Genomic DNA, 27,130 nt, shown 5'->3' with positions numbered 1-27,130 from the left:
TTTGGGATCACTGAACCTCGGTGCTCCATGTGCTGCGTGTGGCTCTGTGGCAGGCACAGGGTACTCGACGGGTAGCACGTGGTAAATACCAGCATTTGGGCCAGTTCTACGACGTGCCTGAAGCGTACCTGTGTGCCTCACCCCCTCCTGGAGCAGCTGTAACTGCCCTGTCCTCCATCACACTGCCTCTGATCCTAACACATCCCGCTGCTCTTCTTCACGTGACAAAAAAGGTTTGATTTTTAGAAAGCAAGCCCTGGAGCTCAGAGGGTTTGGTGGGATTCCTGGGGGCACGCTGGACCTGGCTGTGCAGGGAGCAGGTGATTCAGGGCCCTGGCCTGTGATGCTCCCTGGAATGCACAGGGCCACATCCTCCCCCCCAGCAGACCTACCCACAGGATCTCTGCAGCAGCAGTGACAGAAGGATGGAGGAAGCAGGAAGTGACTCAGGTGTCCTGAAAACTGTCAGGCTGTTGCCAATTAGTCCAAATAACCCATCTGGCCCAGGGAAAGGACATTTAAAGAATGTCTAATCACTGCTGCAGGAAAGAAAGAAAACCATTCTGTAATGCCTTTGAAAAATCCCTGCTCCCTCATCAAAGCATCCTTCCTTCCAGGGACCCATTCAAGGCTTTCATTCTGTAGGTTTAACATACAGTTATTTGGTCAAAACACGAAGTAGCTTGTCAAAGTATTATGTTAAGTGGCACTGATCCCGTTTGCCTTCAGGCCTCATTTAGTACAGAACAAAAGCAGAACCAAGAAAGCAAGTGTAGGACCAAGTTATTGTTAGCAAATCTTATTTTACTAGGCTGAATCTGGCTTTGTGGCCACGGTCCCTCAGGGTCCCACCTCCTCAGAACACTGATCCGTGAGGACAAAATCGAGACAACATCTCCAAGAGCACCCACTTGCTGTGGCACTGGGCCTGGCCTTCCTGCTGTGTCCAGCACAGACTCAACCTAAGGAAACCCACCTGTGCCCTTGTATCAGCTGCACCAGGAGGGTCTCTGCTCCACACCACAGGCAACCCCAGCTTCTGTGCCTGAGCAACTGTCCCCCAGACTGAGGCACCTCCTCGTTACCAAGCCAATCCAATATGCTTGCTACACTCTGCTTACCATCTCAATTACATTTTTTCAGACACCAACAGAGAAGCAGCTTTGAGTCGTGGCTGAGCGTTCTCCAGCAGAATGTAATTTGAAAGCCATTCTATTTCATCTCTGTAATACTCTACAACCAGTAACATAATTTGTGAGAAAGCCTCTCTGTTTCAAACTGGATAAAAGCTTTGCAGAGATCTCATACTCTGATATTTTAGCTAGTGAAATTAAACGCTTCAGTAATATAATGATAATTCTGTTAAGGGCACTTTATTTTACAATTAAAAGGTACCTGCTTCATTGCCAAGATTCAGCCTGAGACAAAAAAATTCTGTCTTGTTCTATTTCGCACTAACATTTTAATTTAGCTTTTATCTATTTAACTGCTGCTTTTATTAGCCTTCAAATGAACTCCAATCCACCATGACTCTTATGCAAAACAGTATTAATGTGCCTCCCTGTTCCACCCCCTCGCTGGAGAAGCCATGGAGCTCTGAGCACTCTGAGGAAGGCACTAAAGGTCGCCGTTGCCTAGAGATGACACATTTCACTGCCTGATCCCTCCACCCATCTGTTATCAATCATACACTGAACAGGCTGGAAGAACTGAAGCATCTCTAGTCACTGGCCACTCCTCAAAAACTGGGTCATGGCATGTGGCTACTGAAAAAGCCCTAAGCTGTCTTTTGTCACAGTGGCCTGTATTCACAGCTTGACCGGTCCCCACTTGTTTCAGCTCAGAAGTGACAGAAGGTGACTAATTATTCTGTGGCAAGAAGTCCAGGGGTGATTTAGGGTTGGAGATGAGCAGGGTGGAAATCTGCAGGAGTTTGTAAGTCAGTGGGGCAGCTCTGTAAGACCCCCAAGCAGTGAGCAGAAGGCTGGATTCTTGTGTAATCTGAGGTGTTTTTTCCTCTCCTCCCACTCAAGATGTACAAGCAGAGCATAGCCAGTTCTCCACTGCAGTCACACAACGCTGCCTAGAAACACTGTAAATGGTGCCACTGCAAAAACAGCTCATTAAGAGCTTCTTCCCTTTGTGATATGATAATAGGAACAGCAGAAAATGGGTAAAACAAGACTGGGTTAGTCTGAGACAGGGTAGACTCGATTTTTCTAGAAAAGCAGCTTCCACATTTTGAAAGCCATTTCTTCAGTTTATGAAATTACACTTTCTGTCAGGCTAGGAAAGCCACACGTGCGTGGAGCACACCTGAGCCTGCCAAGGTGACCATGGACTGGGTGAGACTGTAGAGAGGCCTAAGGAGCTGCACCTGCATCACCCACCCTTCCAAACCCAACCTTGGGCCTTCATGGCAAGGGACATTGGTCCCACCTGGTGTTTTGGCTAATTAGGGCTGCAGGGCAGACTGGGAGAGGGGCGTGGCTATAAAACTCAGTGGCAGAGCAGGCACCTCTTTCTGGAGGTGAGATGGGAGCAGGGAGAGGAGCAGTGCCTGAGAGGTGCTCAAGCTGAGGCTGCTGGTTTTGCCTGGAGAAATGGATTCTTGCCACACCTTCTGCCAGAGGGCTCACCTCCTTCAGTATCCAGTGCTGCACAAAGGTAAGACCTGAAATGTGTTCTGTGATCAGTTAATGTGGGCTGGCAGCCCTGCCAGGTCCCTTATCTTCCTAAAGAGCAGCTCACAGGCTGCGGGAACCGAACTCGGGGCTGTTTGCACTGTGGAAGAGTAAAAAGCTTCCCAGTAGAGCAGTGCACTGAATGTGGCAGTTTCAGGGCTGCCTGCCCTCGTTACACCCACCAACCAGCCCTCGGGCATGGGAGAGGGCAGAGAACCTGCTGGGGGGGCTGGGCTGGGGAAGGGAAATCTGCTGGATCATGGAAATGGGCTAATGTGTGTGTGGGCTCACTAGACATTCTGCAGGGCTGTTGTCTAGTTCTAATTAGAGCCTAATTAGAGGTCTAGGGGTCTCTGGCTCCACATTCAGCCTCTTACTCTTGGATGGGAGCAGGTAAGAGGCTGCCTGGCAAGGCTCAGGTAGGACACAGGGTGGGAATCCTGCCTCCTGGGAAGCCCATCCTGATCCCCATCCCTGAGCAGGAGACTCTGCTATAGCTGTAACAAATAGAGGAAAACAAACTAATGAGGCATTAGGGCTAAACTTAGCTGCAATTAACACTTAATTACCATCCTGAAAACACTTGCTGTATTTTGCCAGGGCCTGAAAAGGTAAACCCAATTAGCTTAATCTTGTGTGGCAGAAACCTTAAACTGGCTCAGATGCCTGTTGTGGATGGGACCCTGGGAGTAACCGGTGTTTCTGAGACCGTAGTGCCTGGAGCTGAGCAGTCTTGTGGGTGTGTTGGATAATGGGACACACCCCTGCTCAGGGTACCAGGTGCCTGGAGAAGAGAAGGACCTATGGTGAGGATGTCTTGAGCCAAGTCATCCCCTTTCCTCTCAATGCCCTTGTGCCAGTCTGTCTTCTCAGCCTGCTTGCCTGTGAGACTGTTCTTCTCTGTGCTTGTAGCTTTGTTGTGTTGACTGGTATCTTCCCTTAATTAAGCAGATGGCAGGGGAGGTTGCAGGCAGAGGTATGTGGGCTGCTGGACAGGGAGACAGAAGCACAGAAAGATCCAGAGAGTAGGCAGAGGACTGAAAGACACCTATGATCACTAGAAAATCTCCTTCCAAGTCACCAGGGTGAGTTCCTTGGGGTTTTTTGGGGGGTAGACTGGTAGGCTGTACTGGGAGGATTGCCTATAGTCTGGTCATGTACTGCCTGTGTGAAGCTGCAGGAGCCTTTCTTAGGCCTCTGTTTTGGAGAAGAGCCAAAACTGACAGCAGATGTTCTGCATAAGCTACCAGAGCAAGTTTGTACATGCTGACGTACACTTGGTGTGGATGCCTAAAAGTACAGCTCTCTCCTGGAGGCTGCAGCCTTCTTTCTAACATGTATCAGTGCAGGCAACCCTTGCCTGCTTCTCCAGAGGTGCAGGGAATGAATCCTACAAAAAGATGCTCTCTTGGAGCATAGTTTGGGGTGAGTACATAGCCCTGTTGTTATGGGGGAGAGGGAGGAAGAGATACTTGTGTCTCACTCTAACCATGTCAGAACTGTCATCTGCTCTTCCTGCACCTTCCTGTAAATGAAAGGAAGGTGCACAGCGTTCTGAGAACTAAAGAAAGGTCCACCCCAGCAGTCTGAGGATGCTCAAATATTTTAAGACACTAGGATTGGTTTCTGTCACAGCTCAGGGCTATCATTAGCTGAGAATTTGGATGCTCTTCCAAAGAGGCTGAAAGGGAAAATCCTCCTGCAGCAGAACAAACCCCCATCCAACAACAACAGATCCTGGTGTGCAGCTACAGAGGTCTGTACCAGGGCAAGTGCTCCAGCAGTTTGCACTTCGATGTTTGAGTCTGTGCCTCAGCTGCAGCCCAGCAAATAACGTCACTGTAGTGGGAGAGGCTGCAAAGACTAACCAAGAACCCCATCAGATTCTCTCTTTTGTACTGATTAACATGAAGCTGGCAGGAAAACTTAACTCTGAGTATAAGAATTCAGGAAGGGCTTAGAGTATGTCAGAGGAATCCATGCAGCAGTTTTCTTGGTGAACTTGTGCAGTGAGAAGGCTGCCTGCCTGGGAGAACTGAGGGAACTGTTCTAGAACAATCTCACTAATGGGCCTATGAAACATCTCTATCACAGTGATAAATTAAGCTGAGAGGGCTGAAGGCAGTCGCCCTGCCCTCTACCAGCTGTCCACCTGGTTCCTCTCCTTCTGCAGCAAGAGCAGATAAATCACATCCACATTTGCTCCTGAACCATTGCAATTTACAGCCTGGCAGGGCTCTGAGTGTGAGCTGCTGTGTGAGCCAGTCCAGCTCTCAGACTGGGAGCTGCTGGAGCGCAGAGGCAGGTTCTGTGTGGCTGTCTCTGCTGCCTCTGCCTCACAAGTTTGCACTGTAGGATTGTAACTTACTCATCCTGATTTAAATTGCTGTCATGTCGCACTTCAGCACTACCAGTTGATATTTGGCAGTCACTCTGGCTTACAGTGTGGCAGGATTGCACTTCCTCACTCAAATACCATGTGGAGAAACTGCAAAGTGGTGAGGCTCTGCTTAAAGCATGGATGTAGTAAGAATGATCAGGGTAGGAGGGAGGCTGAAGTGAGAACCCAGTTCTCACACCAAGGAGAACTCAGGCGCTTCTGATGTATCCTGTGTCAAGAATTATAAATGTTTGTTTCTCTGGCACACTGGCCTCTGGGGAAAAAGGCTTATTGATTAAATTAAGTGCAAGAAATGTGGAGGTAACAGAAGAAACAGTAGTCTGGATGCCTGCCTGCTGTTTGTTCATCCTGGTGTTTGGATGGGCACTGCACCAGCTGGCTGTTCCCTTATGGAATGATTAAATAATCCAACATCTGGCTCTGTTCTCAGTGTCAATACCTGCTTAGGTCCAAGCTAGACCTTCCAAACAGAACTGAAATTTCTAGGCTTCACAGATACGCAAGTGCAAATTCCGAGGAAACTGATTCTGTGCCTTAGAGGTATTTAAATGGAGTGTCTCTGGGAATTGCTGGCAGCAGGCTGTCTGTGGGGATGACAGGCTTTGACACTTACTCCCACTGTGTCCTCGTACAACTCACCACTCAAAATAGCAGCATTTCACTAGGGCTGCTTGGCTGGCTGTGAAGGGCTGGACTGAGGGGAGTGTTGCTCTAGGAAGGGAACAGCTGACTTTCTCCTGTGGTCAGTGCTGGCTCTGGGGAATGGATGCAGGATAATGTGGTGATGTTAACCTTGCACGTAAAGCCTGGTCTCCCAGACTAAGATTTTTTTTTTTGAGCAACCTCAGGAGCTTCAAGGAAACATTTTGTATTTTACAAAACCCATCTTCACATTAGCTACCACTTGACTTGTGCAGAAGGAAAAACCTTGTGCATAAGCTCCCTGGAGCACTGAGAAGGCTCAAACACCTGCAGATGAATCCACTCCAGCAGAAAGCCAGCTCCACTAGGACGCTGATGGAGCACAGGAGCTGTGAGCAGGAGCTGTCAGACACCCAGACCTGGATGGCCTCGGGCAGCCAGAGGCAGCAGATGCTGCTCCCTGGGAGGTGGAGGAATTCCTGCCTGGGTGCTTGGAGCTGCAGGATGAATTGGACTCTCCTAAGCAGACACTTGACGTGTCTGTCAGAATGCAGTGTACTTATCCGAGCAGCAGACTCATTTCATCACCTCCCCTGCCAGGGCAAGAGGTAGAGGGATTAGTTTGAACTCTGATCATATAATAACAACATGGCAGCTGTATGCAGCTAATAATCCACTGGGAGGATTAGCAAACTTAAAGTTGTCTAGCTCTGCATAATGGGAAGCTAAGAACAGCAGCTTCCCTGTTCTACCTATTGCATTTGCATTCCCTCCAGTGGAAACACAGAACATGATGAGACAAGGTTTTCCAGTCTCTTATGAAATGGGGATCTAATGTGTGACTAATGGAGTATTGCTAGCAATTCTACAAGCATCCATTCAGCCTGGAAGATGGATTTAAGCTTTACTAGAAGAGTGCATCTTAAATACCTACTGCCAGAGAACAGGTCACAATTTCAGCAGGCTAATGCTAAACTGTGTTGTTTGAGGCTCCCTGAGAGTGATGTCTTGAGGTCTGTAAGCAGACTGCTCTGCTAATGCATGGAGAATCCCACTCAACTGCTCCCCAGTTCCCTGGCATAATTCATGTCCAACTGGTAGAAGAGCTCAGCACAAAACACAGGACAAGGCTTAGCATTTGGAGTTGCTACTTCCCTTATGGCCCTCTCAGGGCACTTGGAGTGCTGGGTAGCTGGAGGCTTTTCCCTGGGGAAAGAGCTTTTAATCACAGAAATGAGACATTGTAGTGGGAAGGCGGTTTTGGAGCTTGTATCAATTTACTGATGAGTAACTAGAGTAACCAGCTCTGTGACAGCCTGGAAAAGGGAGCTGTGACTCCTCACCCTCCTCTCCTCCCCGCGTCCCTCCCGGCGGCAGCAGCGGTGAGTAACAGCCCTGCTGCGCTGTGGGCTGGCTCCTGCCTCTCCCAGGGCACAGGGAATGTTGTGCTGGGGCTTGTACCGTGCGACTTCTCCCTTCCGCTCCAGTAGAGGATTCCAGTGGAACACTGGAGAGCACAAAGGATGAAAAGCTCCAGCACGACGTGCCCCTGCCAACGCTTGGCAGGGCTGCGGGACCTTCCTCACGCTTGCGGTGCAAACAGGCACCACTGCTCACAATAACGTGGCAGCAAAATGCTCACTTCCCCCAACAGCTTCTTCCACTGTTTCCTCCCAGTTGCAACTGGTGCTGCTGAGAGTCCATGGGAAAAAACTCCAGTACAGGCAAGGCCTCTGCATGCAAATGAACGCTACATAAATAAACCCCATCTTCCCTCAGTTCCTAGGTTGGGTACTCTGTGCACCAGAATTCTCTTCAAAGACCTCCCAGTTCATTCTTTATGCTCTAATTAAGGATCAGTGCCAATTAACTATCTTCAATAGAGGAGCATCTTCCGCTCAGCAGCCAGGAAGTGTCTGAATAAGATCCTGCTGTACAATGTGCACATGAAAAGGGAAGGCCCTCCCTTTTTGGAACGGGCTTCCAAGATTAAAAACCCACGACAGAATACAGGATGCCTACTTTAAAAATATTGTGTGATAAGATTAACTGATGGCATCCAGGAATGCAGAGTGGGGATTTTTTTATGTTTCTTGTAACACTCGAGCATGCTGTTGCACTCCAAGGCTCTGAACCATGAACCACTGTGGCAACAGCAGGTGTGAAAATGGAATGCAACACTTTCTTTTAAGTGATGTTAAAATATTATTTGCTTTTTCAAGGTTTTCTGACAAGGGTGTTATCCAGTCAAAGATCAGCAGAAGCGCAGTGTCAAATCTGATGATAAATACTGATTCAGATGAAAAACTGTCAGTAGTTATGCCAGCACCTAAAATGCCCTGGTGGTCTTCACCTACTGCCTTTGCTTCCTATAGATGTTCACCTGTTCCATAAATAACCAGGCAATTTAGACTGCTGCTGCACTGTGTTCTGAGCAAGAGCTGTGCTAATAGTCTGAGCAGGCAAAGGGAGGGGAATGTCATTTCTGAGCTTGGCTGGAGATGAATACATCAGCTCCCCAGCCAGTTACAGGCTAAGTTTAAAAAGCACTATTCTGAAGGAAAATTAGATGGTTAAACACTGTGGGGGGAGGGGGGGAAATAGGATAATCCCTTCAAAGCTTTAAATGGAAGTGTCTCAAACCTGCTTCAGCTGATGTGAGACATATGAACAGCCTCAGAATTAAGACCCCTGCAAAACTTCAGCCAGACACAGCAGCTGCACTGCCTTTTGGGGGAGATGCACTTGAACTGGTTATACATGAAGCAGATGTGAGCTACCCACCCTGCTAATCACAGCTAAATCTGGTGACCATTCACAGCCTGCTCTGCACAACAAAGGGGTAGAAGAGGAAGAGCACAGGCTTGGTGATGAGAAACAAGAACTGTAAAACTGTACTGGAGGATGGGAAAAGCAGCAAATTATTCCATGAGCAGCAGAATCCACAAAGTCTAGTCAGATGGGATTTACATCCATCACATCTGTCAGGCCACTGATGTGTCAATATATAATAACACAGTATATTTGGAACTGTCAATGAATTTAAGTGCTTTTGTGGAGCAGATTGTGTTCAGTTTATTTTTCACACACACAAAGCCCCATACAGGGTAAATAAATCTCTTAGGGTCAAGGAGAAGCACCATACCTCCTCAGCACAGAAGAGGGGTTTATGTTTGAGTTTTGCTAACTGATCCCTTTGCAAAGAGCAGGGGATGGATCTATCCTAAGGTGCCTTGGGAATTTCAGGAGACGCTTTGTTACAAACCTGACTGTGCTGAGATTTGAGCTCCAGATAGGAAGGGCTGGGGGGAATGCAGAACAGCCCACTGTGACCAAGTCACTCCATGGAATGCAACCCTTTATTCCACGTGGGCTCAGCTCTTTTGAACTCACCCGGATCCTCCTCATGGCTGCCACAATCTCCACGCGGCTGTTGGGCCTGGGCACGTCCAAGCTGCCGATGTACTGAAAGACACAACAGTGAGATGTCTGTACAGCAATGCACAGGTCAATGGTGTTTCTTCAAAACAAACAGCGTGTCTCATTTATTTAGTCCCTCCTTGGCTAGACTCTCTTGACCTGGGACACGATAAGAATATGTGTTGTGGATAATGTTATCAAAGTCGGCGAGTTTGTGGATTTCTCAGGTCAGGTGTGAGGCTCTGACCTCATTCAGATTCTGGATGTGCCTTTCTGAGTGCTTTGCAGGGCAGTGTCTGCTGCTAATCGAGTTAAAATCTTGTGGGTCTGAAAATGGGACTGTCCATCCTTCGTTCTTCTCTGCTACACCTGCTTCTAAAAGGCTCAGAACTAAAAGCATGTTAAGAGTTGGAAAGCTGCCAGGATGTGCAACAAACAGCTTTCCTGGAAAAGGCTTGTGATTCTGGCCCAAGTTTTCAATCTGGACCATCAGACTGAAGGTGTCTCTCTGGACACCACTGTCCCTGCTTGGTTGGACCAGTTCAGCTGTTTGTAGAATCCTGGTATGCCCACCCAAATCTATGTCCTACACCCCTGTTTTTAACTCTGCTTAGAAGAGTTGCAGTCTTAACCACTGCTAAGGCTGGGCAGCCCTTGGTGTTGAGTGTCAGCATTTCAGTGTAAGCTCCAGTTCTAACTCAGTTCTTTACTGGGGTCTGAGACATGGCAGGTAGTGGGTTCCCAGCACCTCTACCAGCACACCTGGAGCATCCTGTGAGGTGGTTGCCTGTTCTCCTGCACAGAATGGCAGTGTGTTGCAGGCATTCCACAGGTTGTCAGGGAAGACCTGGAGGCAGCTTCCTGCTGCTCCTGAGCTGCCTGTACTCTGGCCCTTGCGCCGGGTTGTAACGTTGTGTGCCAGAGCAGCCCTGTCTGTGCACCTGCTGGCAGGAGGCAGCTGCTGCTGTGCTGTGGGACTGGTGGCAGCACGTGTGGCACAGAGGCACAGGAGTGCTGCCTGCACTGCCGAGTGGAGGAGGCACAAAGCTGCCAGCTCAGCCTGGGGAACGAGGGAAATACGCAGCACCCTGGGCAGTCACAGTGTGTGGGGAGCAAAGGACACTCATGCTGTGAGGTGGTGTGGCTCACTGCAGGTTAGGGGCGTGTTGGTGACCACAGGAAGAATGTCATCTGAGTGAGAGGGTGAGGGCCAGGTGACAAATGCCAGCGTGTGCCAGGTGTGGCCATGGCAGTCAAGCCAGACTCCACTGGCAGGATCCCAGTGGGGCCCATCAGCACCTTCAGGGTGACACAGCCTGTCTCTGCTGTTAGTGGGGGGCCAGAGGGCAGTTCCCAAAGCTTAGAGAGCCTCCCAGGAGCATTTGGTTCATGAGCTGCATCTGGTTTTTAGTGTGTGGTTGAGTTGCAGAGTTTTTTTTGGAAGTTGTTTCCTTGCAGAGAGGAAGCTAATCAAGAGGCCCCTGCAAATATTCAGGGTTATAATATACACATGAACAGAGACAGAGTAACACCCCAAGAGCAGCCCCATAGCTATTGCTGTTACTGACACAGTTCTGTTTTTTTTTTCTCCACTGTAACACTTGCAGCTTGCAATGGGTTTTATCTTGTAAAATGTGTACTTAAAAGGGCTTTCAGAGATGAGCTCTCCTCACTCAGTATTTACTGCTCTTTCTCCTGCCTTGAAATAAACACCGCAAGCAATCTGAAAGGTCATCTGGCTTTGCTGCTGCTTCTGTAAATGCCTTTGTAAAATGGCATTTTTAAGAGCAGTTAAGTTCAGCTATAGCCTTTGGTAAACCACAGGAGAGGCAAACTCAGCCCAGAAGAGCTTGAGGGCAGCAGGGAGGGGAGCGGCAGAGCCAGGGCTTCCCTCTGGGCTGCTGGGGAGGGCAGGGCTGTATCGCTCCAGATCTGTGGCCTCTTTGGTGTGCAGATCTCCTTCCCCATTCTGCCACAGCTGTCACTACAGTCACAGGTAACCCAGAGGAATTCCATGCAGCCAGCTGGCCTTTTGTCTGCCACAACAGAGCTGCAGTGGGGAGCGGGCTAAATTGCTAAATGTATTGGGGCTAGAGGAGAGCTGGTGACTGCTGAGCAGAGGAGACTGTCCCAGACTCCCTGCTCTGGCCTTGCTGCAGAGTTTGGTACCTGTGCTCCCCCACAGATCCATGAAGCTCATGAAACAGCACTGGAAGCTCTGCCCAAACAGCCACCTTTCCACAAGCAGTTTCCAGTACTGACCTCCCGAAGATTATAGGGGAAGGAAGGCAGTTTGGAATGTGGAGATTAGAGAGTGAGTGTGGTCAGCAGGATTGCCTGTTGAGGGACACCTGCAGCCAGCTGCAGCCTTGTCATTGTCAGCGTCCCAGCTGACTGATGTGGCCACAATGAGCAGCCTAATTGGAAGAGACAGACTGTAGAGCAGAACCAAGCAAGCTCAGTTACTACGGCAATGCAAACCCCATCCCAGACCCACACATCCTAACAGTGTGTTATCCACTCGCCAGCTCTGGATGCCTGCAGCTGTCAATCTGAAGAAGCCAGTTTCACTCAGTTAAAGGCACAGTTGCTTCCCATCTTTTAAAAATCAAAATAAGGATTTTTCTTCTCCTCGGCACAGGGTGCAGCACAGCAAATGTTAATTTAACTCAAGAAATCACAGATTAATTGTTTTTCTCCCCAAGGAAGAGAGGTTTTTTAAAATACATGATTAAGCTGTCTATTCAGATTCATCCCATATCCTGCTTAAATCTTACAGCTCTTTTAGTAGGAAAACCAAAAGGCACAAAATCCGTATTTCAAAGCTTTATTGGAATGTATATGCCCCTTCTTTCCAGCTCAGGAGACAGCAGGCGTGAATTCCATTTCTAATCTGTGTTAGGCCACCTGCAAAGAGGGGAAGGGAGCCTGTGAGTTGCTCCAGCAAAATGCAATTCTTCTTGTCAGCTGAATTATAAACCCGTTCCCTGTGCTGTCTACAGAATGCCAATTCCAATGGAGTCACTCTCTGAGAGTGCTGCTGTGCTGCCAGGCTGTTCTTCATGATCAATATGAAATTTCTGACGATATCAGTATTTCTTTCTGATGCCTGAAGGCTGCAGACCTGCCTTGCCCTGCTTTTTGTGCAGGGAAGGGGTCAAATGGAGTAAGGTACTATTATTTAAGCATCACACAGCAGTCTGCTGGTTTCCAAGGGAGCTGTTACCCTACCGTGACAGGAATGGGGTCCTGCCCGATGGGGGACAGGCAGCGGATGGGGCAGGGAGTGCACCGGGGACAGTGTCCATGGTGCTATCTGGAGGGGTCATCCCAGACCAGCTCCCAAACGAGGCGCACAAGGCAGTGCCTAAGGATTATACACACAGCTCACAAAATACTGGGGAAAAGCGCAAGAACCTGTTTGATTGTGCTAATTAAACGTAAGGCTTTCATAACTGATGGCTGTTTTCTTTAGACTCCCTCAGCCCTGGCCCAGGGGCACTTGCCGAGCTGAGGAGACAGCCCGCGGCAGGGCTGGGGGGTGCGGCGAGCCTGGCCTCGAGCCGCGGGGGTGCCACCCCGGGGGTGCTGGACAGCACCGGAGCCCGGCCCGCGGGGACCCTCAGCCTGCGAATTGGCTGCGAGAGGTAAAGAGGGGGGAGCCCGGGGGGCCGCAGCCAAAGCCCCCCGAGCGGGGGGGGACCCGCTGCGCCCCCGCGCCAGGGGCTGGGGAAGGGAGCGCGCCCGGGGCTCACCTTGGCCTGGAAGTGGATGCCGTGCTGGAAGGCCTCCTCGTTGTGCAGCGGGACGCGGGAGTCGCAGCCATCGTCCACCAGGTTGTACCGGTTCTTCACCGGCATGGCGGCGGGCGGGCGGCCGCCTCAGCCCGCGGCCGCGCCGGGCATCGCGGCCGGCAGCGCCCGCCCCGCCGAGCCCCGGGCGCCGTGCGGGGCTGCGGGCACTCGAGCCCGGCCGCGTTTTGAATGAGCGTCCGCGGGAGCGAGCGGGGCCCCGGCCCCGCCGCGGCGCCATTGGCCCGAAGTTCCCTCATGTGATGCGGGGGGCGGCGGGAGCCGCCCGGCCCTGCCCGGCCGCTGCCCGGCCGCCCCGCCCCGGCCCCGCAGCGGCGCTCCGCCAGGCTCCGGCGGCAGCGGCTGCAGCGCTCGGGGTGCCCCGCACCGACCGGAGCGATGGTGAGGGGTCTGGAGCACCGCTCTGAGTCTCCCCTCCTCGGAGCGATGCTCCAGGCCCCTCACCATCGCTCCAGTCCGTACGGGGCACCCTGAGTGCTGCCTGGGGCACTCTGGAGTTACCAGAGCCCTGTGAATCGGGAGGGCAGGTCTGGCCTCACAAGGATGGGTCTGGGGGTTTGAACACACCTGAGGCACCTGGTTGAAGGTTGGTCATGGAGGGTTTCTGTCCACACGTCCAGGATATCCTGGCCAGACCATGCCCTTTGAACCAGAGAAGTAATGCCATGTCAGACTCTCGTAGGGCACAGAGTGCCAAACCTAGGTGGCAGATGTACATTTTCCATGTTAGGAACTCTAAACAGGCAGATACACAATGATCTGGGATCACAGCAGCTCCTGTGTGAGTGGTGTGTGTCCAGTGTTAATGTGACTTACGGCCCTGTTAGTAATTAGCACATGCCCTCTCTCAGAAGCCTGACGCACAGTCATGTCCATGTCTGCTGTGTGACTCAGGATAGCCTGAGCATTTGTGGCACCCTGTGTTCTCAGGGTGTTCTTTCCTTCCAGCTTCGTCTCAGTGGCAAGGCACTGCCAGGCACAGGTGAGCCCTCACAGATGCCACTCTGGGACACCGACACACCTGAGCGTGACATTCCTCTCAGTGGGCACCGGCACGGGGAAGGGATGAGCTTTGTGCACAGCTGGGATGGCAGGACCCAAGGTTTGTCTTCTGACTGTTATTACAGCCACACTCCACTTACAGAAATCATCAGAAACGTGAACTGTGTAGAATCCAAAGGGTGGAGGGTTACATGTGCTCCAATGGATCTCATCTGGGTTTCCGCAAATTAATTTTCAAGTGATCAGTTGTAACTTTTTGTCATACAAATAACTCCCCAGCTGGATGTTTGAACATTGCTGGACACCACCTTTTATGTAGCTTTCAAATTAGCAAGAGAGAAAATTCTGGCCACAGGCAGACACTGCACAAGGCCCTGTCTCCATCTCAGAGGTGTAATCACCCTGAGCTTCTTGGCATCTCTGAGTACTTGTAAGTCAGTGGGAGATGGGCAAGAGCCAAAAATCCAGAAACTTATAATTAGGACAGGGAGAAAAAGCTCCAGGAATTAATATTGGTTCACAGACTGTGACCCTACATGTTCAAGTATTTTGTGGTATTAGCAGCTCCTCCTGGCATTGGTGCTGGTGAAGGTTCTGTGGTCAGCCTCCTGTCTTTGCTACGGTTTTCTGTTTCCAGACAGGCTTTTTTTCTTCCAAGTCAAAATGTTGCATTACATTGCAATTTTAAATATTCACATGTTTATGCTAATCCCTCTTCTATGCAGCATAACTCAATATGAGTTTTCTCTCAGGTATGTAAATACATCAGTTGGTTTCTGTCCAAGATGCTCCTCTAGATACACATCTTGCCTGCAGATGCACGGGTTTAGTTCTTTGTTGGTGATTTTTTGTGTGGTCTTTTTGCTGATGTTTAGTGCGTACTTAGAATGTTTCATGGCACTTTTCTTATCTTGCACATCTCTTGATTAAAAAAAAAATATCCGTTGACCTGAAAGAATAACCTAGATTTTGTGTGCAAATGTCCTTGGACTGATTGAGCAAGATTCAGGTCTTTGGTTCTCCTAAGCCCAAGGAGGAGGAGATGCCACCCAGTCAGCCTATGCTCATGCTTCCTTTGATGCTAACGCCAGCAAAGCTCAACTCATAAGGGGAAAAACCTAACACAGCCAGTACTGGTGAGTCTCTGCATTGATTCTGCAATACTGCATTTCAGCTGAGGCATGCATGAACCTGCCATCGTGCTGAGCTGCTCAGAGTTCCTCCTCATTACCCTCCCATTGCCACAAGAGCATTCCTATATACATGGGAGCATATGGACTCTGCTGGGGATAGTTCCATTTTTAAATCCGACAGAAAGCCCAGGATGAAATAACAAGAATGGTCTTTTTATTTCCATCCTAGTGCTCTCCAGTGTCCCGCAGATTGCAAAATCCTTTGGGTAGGAGGAAAGAAACATCTCATGGGAATCCTGAGAAAAAGAAGGCAACTGTGGTTTAAAAAAGCTTGCAGTGCCAGTCTCTGTTAGATCACAATTGAATGGAGATGTTTAATATTCCCTGGTCATGAACTTCTGTGAACTTTTCATAGGTCTTAACTCTCCCAAGGTTAATGGTTTGGATCTGTGTTTGAGAATTGGGTTTGAAGGTTTCTAGACTTAAAAAGCTGTTCAACTTGCTAATTTGTTTGTTGGGCAAAGAAAATTCTTTGACTCCATTGGAAGCAAGAAATCTGTATGCCTTTTCTTCTGGACAATAAAACTGGCAAGCATGTGGAATGAAACAGTTACACAGGACATCGTCACGGATTTAGTATAAACAAACCCTGAGTAGCATTACCCCTTCTTGACCGAGCAGTTGGCCAAACCCCATGGTGGGTGTTTGCATCACATGGAGGTACTGAGGAGTTATTCCTTTGATGTGCAAAGCACTCACAGAAAGTCCCGTTTCTCTGAACACAGTAGGAGTGAAGCACCAAGACAGCTTCTTGGCTCAGAGCTGCAAGTGTTTTTTGCAGGGAACAGGTTTGGATCAGCTTTCTTTCTCAGGCACCGGCTACCAAGATTTCTTTCCTTCTCTTTCTCTCACATGGGTGCACATTTCTGCCTGCACTGCCATTTACTCTGTATGTAAATCCTTCTTCTTCATTTTTTAAGAAGACCTAGACTGTGGTCATGCAGGGTGTTCTTTTATCAGTTCCTCAGCTGGTTTACAGGGAAGGGAGCTGTTGCTCCCATCGGATCATGTCATATTTTTCCAAACCTGCCTTCACATCTCTGATAAAGGAGCTGCAGAGCCACTGTATGCTTTGTGCTTTCCAAAGGAGACCTGGTCTTGATGCCAAGGAATTTTCCTCCCTTCTTCTAACCATTTTAAGTGCTTATTTCTGCACAGCAGTGCTGCAAAGATTTAAAATGATAAGTAAGATGTGACATAGCAAGAATAACCAGACAGACATCCAGTAATGGCAGACAAAACCTCTGTTACAGGGAAGCACTTCCATATTATCCTTGTAAGAGCTGAGAGATCAGTGCATGCATTATCATCCTGGAAGATCTGGGGTTGTCATGCAATTTTATCAACATTATTAGTACTTAACTTGTGCTGGTGCAATTTTTAGAGCAAAGTTTCTGGTGTACTAACACACCAGGAGACTTCCTAGAAATGCTGCTGTGGGATGAAATGCGGAGGCAAGAATAGGTAAATTAGCTACTGTTGACTGAAATTGTGTGTTGTTACCCTCTGATGCATTGGGGATTTGAAGAACACCAAGAAAACTCACAAACAAAATGTTTAGGCGAGTCTCTGAAGCTGCCACGTGATGTGAGCTCAGCGGTGACGTGTGGAACTCATGGTTTCAGCCCACTCAGTTAGTGTCGTACGTGCCCTCTGTGAGCAGAGGGGCTGCTTGGTGAGATGATTATTGCAGATTTGCGTTGCTCAAGAACAAACAGAAGTTTAATGTCTCGGCGGTTCAGCACAGGCGATCTGCCCGTCAGGACTGCAGCCTCTTTCATGCATGGCCAGCTCCAAAGGGCTGTGCAGCAGGACTGGGGAATGAGAAATGTCATCTACAATTATGCATATTTTCATCATCTTCTATCATGCAAATCCCCCCCCCCAAATATGCAGCAAATGTTTTGTTTGCATATGTAGGTCAACCACAAATCTTCAGTGGTCTAACATAAACATGGGCAGCAGGGGTGATGTATATGGATTTAAATCCAGGCTGAAGCATAACTCCACCACGGACATTTTCCAAGAGGACTCAGTTTATAGATTTGTTTTCTTATGATTTTTCATTTTATAAAGCATTGCCTTCTTACCGATTTGTGAAAGTACAACTGACAGAAGTTGCGTTGTTGCAAAAAAAACCTATTAACTTCAGACACAGATGGATAGTTCTTCATGAGTAACTTTTTTTAATAATAGCTTGAGGAATGTGTTCTTTTTCAGAAGAGTACACTAAAGTATTTCTGCAAATTTGCCTCTGGCGGGGGGCCAGTTTTATATGATATTTTAAAAAGATGGTATGTTCTTTTTGTAAATTACATGTTAACGTGGTTTTTCTTGGCTATCTTTAAAAAAGAAAAATATAGAAAAGAGTGCACTTACTGTCCTTATGATGCTAGGGAAAAGCTAGACATTTTGATCTCAGCTCAGAAACACAAAAGCTTACTAGAAGAACACAAATTTATTATTAAAGAAAAATGTTACTTAACCTCATAAGTGTGATGTGTTCACACGCCTAACTCATGAATTCCATACACCACGGGTTGGCAGCACAGTTCACCCTCAGTATGAGCTGCTGGGATCAGCACACTGTCAGGATGGGAAACTCACACTGTTCACTTACTGCATCTGTAGAACTGCTTTATTCCCAGATTCCAGCTTGGACCTGGAAGTTACCTGTGCACACAAACATCAGGTTAACCATGCCGTGGTATAATGACCCAGTAAGTGATGATTTAGGGTAAATGAGAGTGAAGTTGTTACTGAGAAATTAGTAAAATACTGTACAATCAGACAGTATCCTTCCCCATTCCCTTAACGTTGTATTTGACATCCTGAATTTAATGAGAGTACAGGGACATTACAGTTCTCCTGGATGGAATGCACATTCTTATTCACTTATTATCACGAGATAGTACCAGTTTGTTCTAATCAACAACTCCCTCTGAGCAAGGGTCTAGGGAAACAAGCTTGTGTTTAACAGCACACCATAACTTTAAACTTCCCCTCTCCTCACAGGGGACAGATGATCTGAAGTTTTCTATTTCTCTCCAGCTGCTAGATCCAGCTTGCAGTATCCAGCGGGATACACTCTCCTGCATTACCCTGTACCTCGTTACTACCCAACCTATACTTTACTCTCCACCCTGCAGTACCTGAATGCCACGTACAGCCTGACCCCACGCTGCACACTGCAGCCCATCGCTATTTATCTCAGCAGGAAATGAAGGTTTTATCCAACAATCCAGGGCAAACCAGGTATCTGATTTATTACAGCTTCTCCGGTAGAGAAACAACCAGTCCATTATTAGCCTGTAAGAAATGTGGATATATCATAATTAGATATAAAAATATTTCCCCTTTGCAATCATTTTGTTTGGTATTTCCCATGCTCCAAAGCCTCTTAATGCCTTGGCCCATCTTAACTCTTTCCCTGGCTTTCCTTCAGCACTGCTGACGTTGATGAGGATAAATCTTTGTGTTAAAAAATGTTCATCTGGGAGACTGGCAGTAAAATAGGAGACAGTCAGAGTCAGGTCACTATTTTAAATCACACTCCAACATCTTTGAATTGCTTTTCTTACAGCTGAATTTTTTGTGCCAGTGTTAAATATACGCAAAATATTCCTTTTTCTTCATGATTTGTTCCTACCCATGGAAGAGATTTGGAACTGGATAGTCTTTAATGTCCTTCCCAACCCAAACCACTGTGATTCTGGGATCTGGTTGGTGAGGCCAAGGATGTGCCCTCAGTGATGAACACAGAAAAGACACCACCCACACAGCTCCTCCTACCAACATCACTGTCCCCTCTGAGCTCCTGCTGGCACATGGAAACGCTCCCAAGTTTTTAATTAAAAACTGTCACAGCTATAAAAAAAATAATGCACATCATTTAATAGCAACCTGGAAGGAAGCAAGAGCGAGCTACATCGCCTCAGCCTTCCTGGTCACTTCACACTGTAACTTCAGTTAATTAATTAATTTGTTTCTTTGTTGCCTGCAAGGGTAAATGGCAGAAGGCAGGTGAGGCACTGAAAAAATATGTATGTAGAAAACTTTTAACATGTCCTGAATTTCATTGCCGCATAACTATTTTGTGAGTGTTGCAGGTGAAGCTCTAGTTTGCTGTTGAAACAAGACAGTGTCTTGGTAATTAAATTTTCATCTTTATAAAGTACTGCTGACTTTTGGAAAAGGGTCCAGATGTGCAGAACCACCGTTACTGGCACGTTGTGTGGCAGGTCTTGGCTTCTGTAAAACACCAGGGTGTGTGTGAGGTGAGAATGAGAGATTAATCCAGCTGTTCTTAAAACCTGATCTAGCAGATAAAAGATACATTGATATCTCCTGGCCTGGGGAGTTCCACAGTCAGGAGCATGGTCTTGACACAACCTTTTTATTTTAATTAGCAACCAACTAAGTCCCAACTTTTGCAGCATTTATTTAAATTTTACCCTCATTTAAATGGCTTCTTTGCTGCCTTGATATAGGGTACGACTCTACTGACCGCTCCTTCACACAGAATCCTGATCATTCCTGCCTTTTTTCCCCCAAAGTCTCGGAATTCCCTGTATCCAGGCTGGATTTCCCAGGGCGCAGCGCCACCGCCTGCCCACTGCCCTGCGCTTCCTTAACTCCCCAAATCTGCTTTTGCTCCCTTTTTTAACACGTTCTCAGTGTCACTGCACCTATATCGTGGGGGATTCCTGTATCATAGAATCACAGAATCCTGCAGTGGTGTGGGTGGGAAGGGACTTTAAGCAGATGATGTAGTTCCAACCCCTGCCGTGGGCACGGACAACCTTCCAGCTTGCTCAGGTTGATCACGGAGCTGCTGTCAGGGTTATTAATCCCATTATTAACAGTGTAAAAGCTGTTCTCGTACTTTCTTGCAGTGCGTTTGAGTCGGGCAGTGTTAAGTGTGTTTAAAATCCGGAGATGAGGGGCTGTGGCAGCACTGATTGAGCTGAACACGAATAGACCGTGGGGAACACCCTTTGTGAGGAGGCAGCGCTTTGTAACGGCGGCGGGACCCCCGCCTCACATTGACAATCGCTCCACCGCACGGTAAGGAGCGAATTTAGTGTCTGACCCCCCGGGAAGGGGCTCCGGTGGTGAAGGACACGGCGGGCACAGCCAGCCGCACCCAAACCCCGCCTGAGGCGGAGCCGCCATGAGGGAGGAGCGCCGCCCGCTTCCAACATGGCGGCCCCGCCCCGTGCCCTTCGAAATGGCCTCCCCGGGAGTGGCGGCCGGCCCTGCCCCTTTCCAAAATGGCGGAGGCGGCGTCACGCGTCACGGCGGCGTGGGGCGGGGCCAGCGGGTCACGGGCCGCGCGGCTGCCATGGCAACGGGCGGGGAGCGGGGGCGGGGGGGGAGCGGGCCGGGATGGAGCCGGCGGGGATGGGCATGGAACCGGCGGGCATGGAGCCGGAGCCGGCGGGGGTGGGGACAGCGGGCATGGGCATGGGGATGGAACGGGAGGGGATGGGGACGGCAGGGATGGAGCCGGCTGGGACGGAGCCAGCCCGGGAGGCGGAGGAGCCCCCGGGGTCCCCGGCCCTGCCCGCCGAGCCCCGGCAGGCCGGGCCGCCCGGCGCGGCGGCCCCGGGAAAGGGGCGCTGCCCGGCGCGGGCGGGCGGGAGCGGCAGCGGGAACGGGAGCGGGGCCGGCGCGGGGCCGGCGCGGGGCAGGGCCCAGGCGGGCGGGCAGCGCGGGGCAGGGCCCGGCGGGCCCCGGGCCGGCGCGGCGGGGACGAGGGCGGCCGGCGGCCCGGGGTCACGGTGGACAGTTCCAAGGCCAAGACCTCGCTGGAGGCGTTGAAGATCAGCCTGAGGCAGCTCCGCTGGAAGGAGGTGAGCGCCCCGCGGCGGGACCGGCCCTCGGGGGGCTCCCCCTTCCTGCCCCTGCTCCGGCCCGGCCTGGCAGCGCTGCTGGAGAGACTCCCCTGCCTTCCCCTGGGCTCTGCCTCGGCAAAGCCTTCCTCCCTCCTCCTCCTCCTCCCCTGCCTCCCTGAGCTGCTGCAGCCGGGGGGCGTCCCGGCTGGGCACCCCGACCCTGGGGTGATTTCACACCAGGTGTCCCGTCCGGAGCTGGTTCCATTCACGATCGCGACCTGCCACCGCCACTTACACGGGGCAGCACAGGGATGTTCCGCTTACGGAGAGGGCGAGACAGAAACCTGCTGCTGTGTGGAAATGCTCGGCGTGCTGTGTGTGTCCGCGTTTCTCCGCTCCCACCCTCCCCGCGGGGTTTGGGTACGTGGGATCCCGCGCGTGGCGGCGGCAGGAGCTCTGAGCCGGCAGATCCGCTGCCTGATCCCGCGGCAAAGCCGCTGCCATCATCTCCGAGGCGTGTGGGAGAGCATGGTGTATGAATGAAAGAGTGCTAAGCCACCGAATAAATCACACATAACAGGCTTTTAGCCTGCTGATTTACTTTATGCAGAGGAGCTATGGCTGTTTTTTAATCTCCTGCTTGAGTCATGTGTTTTTTCTGTGCTATGTGAGCAGTGCCTGAACTGGAATCATAGCAATAGGGGAGCTGGCACAAAACTGATGCTTTGGAACTCCTTATTTAACTCCTCAAGAGATTTTTTTAGATATATCTTACCATAAGTGATAAACTGTTCTCAAACTGTAAAGATTTTCTTTCACTAACAGCTTTATAAACGGTTTTATAGGAGTTGAGATTGCTTTTAGGAGCTTTGTGAGGAAGTTGTATGAGAAAAAGGGTACTTGTAATCCATTTGGAAGGGGGAAGCTGGAGGGGAAGGGCGGGATAAAACCTGAGGATGATCTGTTCCTTGCGTGCAGAGCTCACACGGAGCTGTGTGATCTCTCACCTGCACCTGCTCCACAAAGCTGCCTTTGGGATCCCACTCACAAGATAATGACAGTTCTGGGCACCTTGTGCACTTCAAACGAGATTTATACAGACTTGGGGCGGACAGTATATTCTGTGTTGCTCCTGACCTCAGAGTTAGATGCTATATATGTATTTTCTGGAAGATTGAGTGGTGGTAAATGTTACTGTGTTTATTCATAATGTCCTAAATACCTCATTCCACAAAGACACGTGTGCACTGTGCCAGGGAGTGTAATGCTTTCTCCTTCTCTGACTTCATAAAACTTTATTTCAAGAGTTTTGTTATTTAAATCCAGCGGGAGAATTTCAAAACCTCATTGCACGAGCGCCCCAGTTCTCAACTTCTGCTTGTGCAGCAAAATAGTAACAAACATCCCAGGGCCTTGAAATTAAAACCTGCTACGTTTACCTCTCTTAGCCCCCAGTGCACCTGTGGAGTGTCTGTCAGCAGCCTTGCTCCATGTCCTGGGCAGGGACATACAGAACAGGGGGCTTCACACCTCATTTCTTTGTTTTTATGGTTAAGTTTTATGTTCAGGGTGCCCAGAGCCGTTCCAGTGAGTGTTTCTGGACCACTGGTATCAGTTAGCCCTGCAGATTGTGCTGGGAACAAGCCACACTTAGTGATAGTTTGGTCTTTATGGCTTCCTGAGACTTCACTGTTTTGCATGTCTTGCACTTGGTCTTCTGTCCTACTAATTGACTTGTTTCACAGGCTCTTGTTCCTCTCATGAATCTCTGCCCTGCAATAATCAGCTTTTTCCTTCGTGCCCTGCATCCCCCAACAGCAATCGCTGCTGCCTTTGCTTCATCTCTCTGTTTTCTGTCTCCCTCAATATCCTTTCTCCTCCATCTCTTTCCTCAGTCAATATTTTTCATTTAGTCTGTTGCTTCCTCTTCTGGCCACTTTGTATCTTAATAAAGAAGAGGCCTAATAAGGAATGTTGTGGTGCTTGACTGCACCGTCTGGGTGGCTGATAACTCATTGCTTCAGACAAGTCGCTGTCAGGTCTTGCTGTATATTCACAGCTTAGAAATGGTTAATAACATGAACGTGACGTTTCCTTTTGTCAAGAAAGTATACACTGAAACAAGAAAATATGTGTCAAGTCAGGTTTCCCCTGCCCTTTTTCCCACCCTGTCCTGAAGGTGGAAAGAGGAATGAACCAGTATTAGCTCTGACTCTGAACTAGTGCTGGTCACTTTGTGGAGAACACAAAAGTGAAATTCTTCTAGGGTGAGGAGCAAGACAGACTGCTGCCTCCCAGCTGGCAGACTTCAGGAAACACAGGGAGTCAGCAAGATCTGGTTTAGATCTGAAGAGAAAAATAAAATTAAGAAGACAAATCCAAAGAAATCTTTATTGAAGCTGCGTGTAATTTTGAAAGCTCTCCCTTTCAGATGTTTAGAGAAATAGCAGTAAAATATTTGTTCAAACCACTGTCACCTTCGGAGCTGGTTGCACTGTTACAGCAGGACCAGCAGAGGGAACACGGATGTTGCTTGTAGGATCCGTGCAAATATGCAAGAAAAGTCTTGGGAGCAGTAATGAAATGCAGATATTTGAAATATTGATGTTTCAGTGACTGCTATTCTACTGTCATCCCTTGTATAACACTTTTCAAGTGATCCTCTTCTCCCTCTCCACTTCTTTTACATTTTTTCCTGTGTCCTCTGTTTGTTGCTGGATGTGTTGGCTGGAATATTTTATTGGGCAGGAGACAGTATAATGTCCTTTTTAAAGTGGGCTCCTTTTTATTCATAACTTTTTCTCTCTACTATTCAGCATTTTATGGTGTCATATATCCTTTTTTTTTTAGGTTTTTTTTTGGTGAGGTTGTACATTCCAAAACCTCCGTGCTGTAGTTTCCATGACTTGCTGGAAGAGCTTGGTTTCAGTCACGGTCTGTTCCCTGCAGTGTGCTCCATTTGCAGAAGTAAGACACAAATGCATTACAGAATTGGCCACATGGTAGTAGTTCATTAGTGAACTGACATATGGTAAATGCCATAATAAGACACAAAAAAAAGTAGGAATACTCTGAACGTGGCTGATATTGGTGAGCAGTTTATTCTGTGGCACTGATACGTGAGGAAGGGGCGAAGGAGTCCAAGACAGAGCAAGTTGACTATTGAGATTCTGTTACCAGAAGCAAAAGACAGGAAAAAGAACCCAAATTTCTTTTTTTTAGCTGGGGGAATTTGGAGGGAATTAAATTATCAACTGTGATAGGCCTGTCTGGGGTGGACCTTTCAAAAAGCATTGCAGAATTTCCATGTGCCAGTGGAGCAATTCCCGTCGCTACATTGGACCATCTGATCCAGCGTGACAGATTCTTTAAATGAACATGATATGCCAAATGAAATAATGGGCACAAATTGAGCTTGCATCCCGAGTTTATTCATCACTTAATAAATTATTTCTTCAGCAAGCTTTCAATTACCAGGAAAATGGAAGAAGCAGATGTCTCGGGCATCAAATATCCCAGCGTTGAGCGTTCCATTTGTCTCGCTGCTCTGTGCCTGCATGGAGATGTAGGGATAGCTTGAAATTCTATGCTGGGAAAGGCTGACTAGCAGATAAGTCATTTAACTTGTCATTAAACGTGATGGAACAGGCTGATGTGACCCGTGAGACAATTTAAATTATCGGCTTCTAATCCAAAGGTAGAAATGACCTGCCACGCAGATTTGACTGTGATGGATTATTAATGGTGCCAAAGTTGTGGAAACAATGCCATTCTCTTTGTGCCTCCTTGCTTGTTTGTTCTGACAAATTTTCTCCAGCTGTGAATGAAAAAGATTTAAAAAAAGGATGGCTCCAGTCACCTCTACAACCTCTGTCCCCCTGTGGCTGGGGCCATCCTGGCTTTGGCACTGGATAGTGAGGCTATTCCAGCTGCCCCACAGGAGGTGACGATAGGAGGCTTTGTATCCATCTTTCTTTTTAGCCAGTGCCTGCACTGGGATCTGGAAATGCAGTGAAAACTCCTCTTCTACCACGGTAACATTAATTTACATCTGCCTGGCACTACCAGAGGCGCCGAATAATCGAACTTGTTGGCTCCTCTCCAAACACTGCTCTTATGTAATGGTGCAGTGCAGGGGATAGAGAATCCTCCCCAGCTCACTCAGATGAGGTAGATGCCACTGTTGGATAAATCCAGATAATCTTGGTTCCTCAGGACGGTGCCGTGTTGAGTCGCTGACGTGGGGCTGCGGCGCTGCCACGTTCCTGTCCAGAGCTGCTCACTCCTCATCTGCTGGTGATTTCTGTGCAGTGTCTGTAGAGTGCTTTGATATCCTCTGCAGATGAAAGGTGTTATATAAATGCAAATTTCGTTCCTTTCATTTCAATTTCATTTAATAAATAAATAAATTGTTCAGGTTTTGGTGGGAAGGGCGCTCTCAGACCGAAGGCTGCATCTGTATTCTGGATGTACCTGTGGAGAGAGGTTAAGGCCACTGATTGTCTTTCAGAGCTCAACAGAATTAATTTTCACTCATACAAAAACAGATTTTGCAGTCTGAATAATAATGAAATAAGTGCAGAATCCACTGGCTCTGTTAAATTGGGTTTCTCATCCCTGCGAGTAAGGAAACAGAGAAAGGATGCATTCCTCAATTAGCATTTTAAATTAATTTTTCAAGGCTATTTACAGAGGAAGCTGAAATTTTAATTAAAGTAGCAAATAAAGTAATGCACTCAAAAGCTTGATGAGATTCTTTTTTTCTGTCATACTGAAAAAAAAAAATAATCCAGTGCTTAAGATATGTTTTAAAGCAAGAAAAATCGCATTTGGAGTAAGGAACAAGAAGTTTCTGCAAAATACTGCGGTTCTTTCAAAGAGTAAACAGTACTGGGGGATGAGGGTGGTAGATATTTAATGCAAATGTGCCCTAAAAATGCTAAATATAGCATATTCATTTGAAAAATATATAGCCTAGTCATAGAAGTGATTCCTGTGAATATATTCCATATGGTAGTTAAATGGCATCTACATGGAGCTGCAGATAAAAAGGGGTTTTTTTGGATGGATAAATGGGACTGTGTCTAAGAGAACAAGCATGAAAAAGAAGAGAACCTTCTTTACACAAAACTAATTGGGGGTTTTTAAACCACTTTACTACTATTAGAAACTTGCTCTCAGTAATTGGCAGCGCTGCTTCTGAGCTCTTCAGACTGCTTAGAAGAAGGTTGGTCTTTTTGGTAATAGAAAACAAACTATACAGTTTTCCAATTTCCAGTGAAATCTTGTGTGAATGGAAAAAGAAACCGGAGCACTTAATAGTGTTGAAATAATTGCCTTAGTTCTTAATAGTTGAAATATATATGCTCAACAAATGATTAATGCAATGCAAGCTTTTATTTTAATTACAGGCTATTAGTACCAGAAAGGAATTAATACTGTATAAATTAATACTTATAACTGAATATACATAAATGAATAATGCAGTTATTTCACTTAAATATCTTGTATCCATTTTACATTTATTGCAGCTTGGACACCAGTGTAAATGGGCTTGCTCAGAAAGTGCTTTGCAATTTTAACTTGGTGTAAATTTAGAACAATATTCCTCCCTATGTGAGTTCCCTGAAATAAAGTACCAAAGAACAGAACTGGTTTGTGCTCATGTGAGGCTGGGAGCTTGTGGAGATGCCACAAGGTTGGGGCTGAAGGGCCTGTGGGTGTGGGTGCAGTCTGGGAAAGGGACATGGAGAGGGGAGCATGGATGTGGACAAGGCATTAAATGGTGAGGTTTTTAAGAGTAGGAGTTGATTCAGTAACTACCAGTAGTGCCAACTCCTCCATGGCCTCTAGTGCCTGTGTCCCTTGGTGGTTGCTTGTCATCCCTTAAACTGGGAAGGAAAAAAAACCCAACCCCAAAAAACCCCCAACCCCAAAGCCAGCTGTGGCACTTGCTGTGCCGTCAGGTGCCAGAATTCAGTGCTTCTTAGTGGAATTTTATTCCCTGTAATAGTATTTTAAATTACAAGTGAGCCATGCCTTGGCTGTGGTTCCTCAGATGGGGTTTCCCAGCACAGATCGTGCCTCTCAGCCATTTGGGTTTTGTTTCTAAAAACCTTTCCTGATTTCTTAACTTAAG

At 48.2% G+C, this 27,130-nt stretch overlaps 2 protein-coding genes across 3 annotated transcripts in view; one reads left to right on the top strand and one right to left on the bottom strand.

Moving 5' to 3' along the window:
* LOC126642561 (carboxyl-terminal PDZ ligand of neuronal nitric oxide synthase protein-like) overlaps positions 1-13,106 on the bottom strand; it is a 28,516-nt gene extending 15,410 nt beyond the window's left edge. For both annotated transcript variants that reach the window (XM_050320316.1, XM_050320317.1), the window contains exons 1-2: positions 12,903-13,106; positions 9,121-9,192 (exon numbers count right to left, since the gene is read on the bottom strand). In XM_050320316.1, the coding sequence (XP_050176273.1) occupies positions 9,121-9,192; positions 12,903-13,007 (177 nt within the window). In that variant the 5' untranslated portion in view covers positions 13,008-13,106. The remainder of the gene's footprint in view (positions 1-9,120; positions 9,193-12,902) is intronic.
* A 7,535-nt stretch (positions 13,107-20,641) lies between these two features.
* TTLL11 (tubulin tyrosine ligase like 11) overlaps positions 20,642-27,130 on the top strand; it is a 36,964-nt gene continuing 30,475 nt past the window's right edge. Inside the window, 2 exon segments of the mRNA XM_050320128.1 lie at positions 20,642-20,789; positions 20,792-21,009. Coding sequence (XP_050176085.1) covers positions 20,642-20,789; positions 20,792-21,009 — 366 coding nt within the window.

This window comes from Myiozetetes cayanensis, unplaced genomic scaffold (assembly GCF_022539395.1).
Source record: "Myiozetetes cayanensis isolate MyiCay16 unplaced genomic scaffold, myiCay2020 scf23, whole genome shotgun sequence".
NCBI classification, from domain to species: domain Eukaryota; kingdom Metazoa; phylum Chordata; class Aves; order Passeriformes; family Tyrannidae; genus Myiozetetes; species Myiozetetes cayanensis.
The sequence above is the reverse complement of the archived record's forward strand: the minus strand, read 5'-3'. Positions and strand labels throughout refer to the sequence as shown.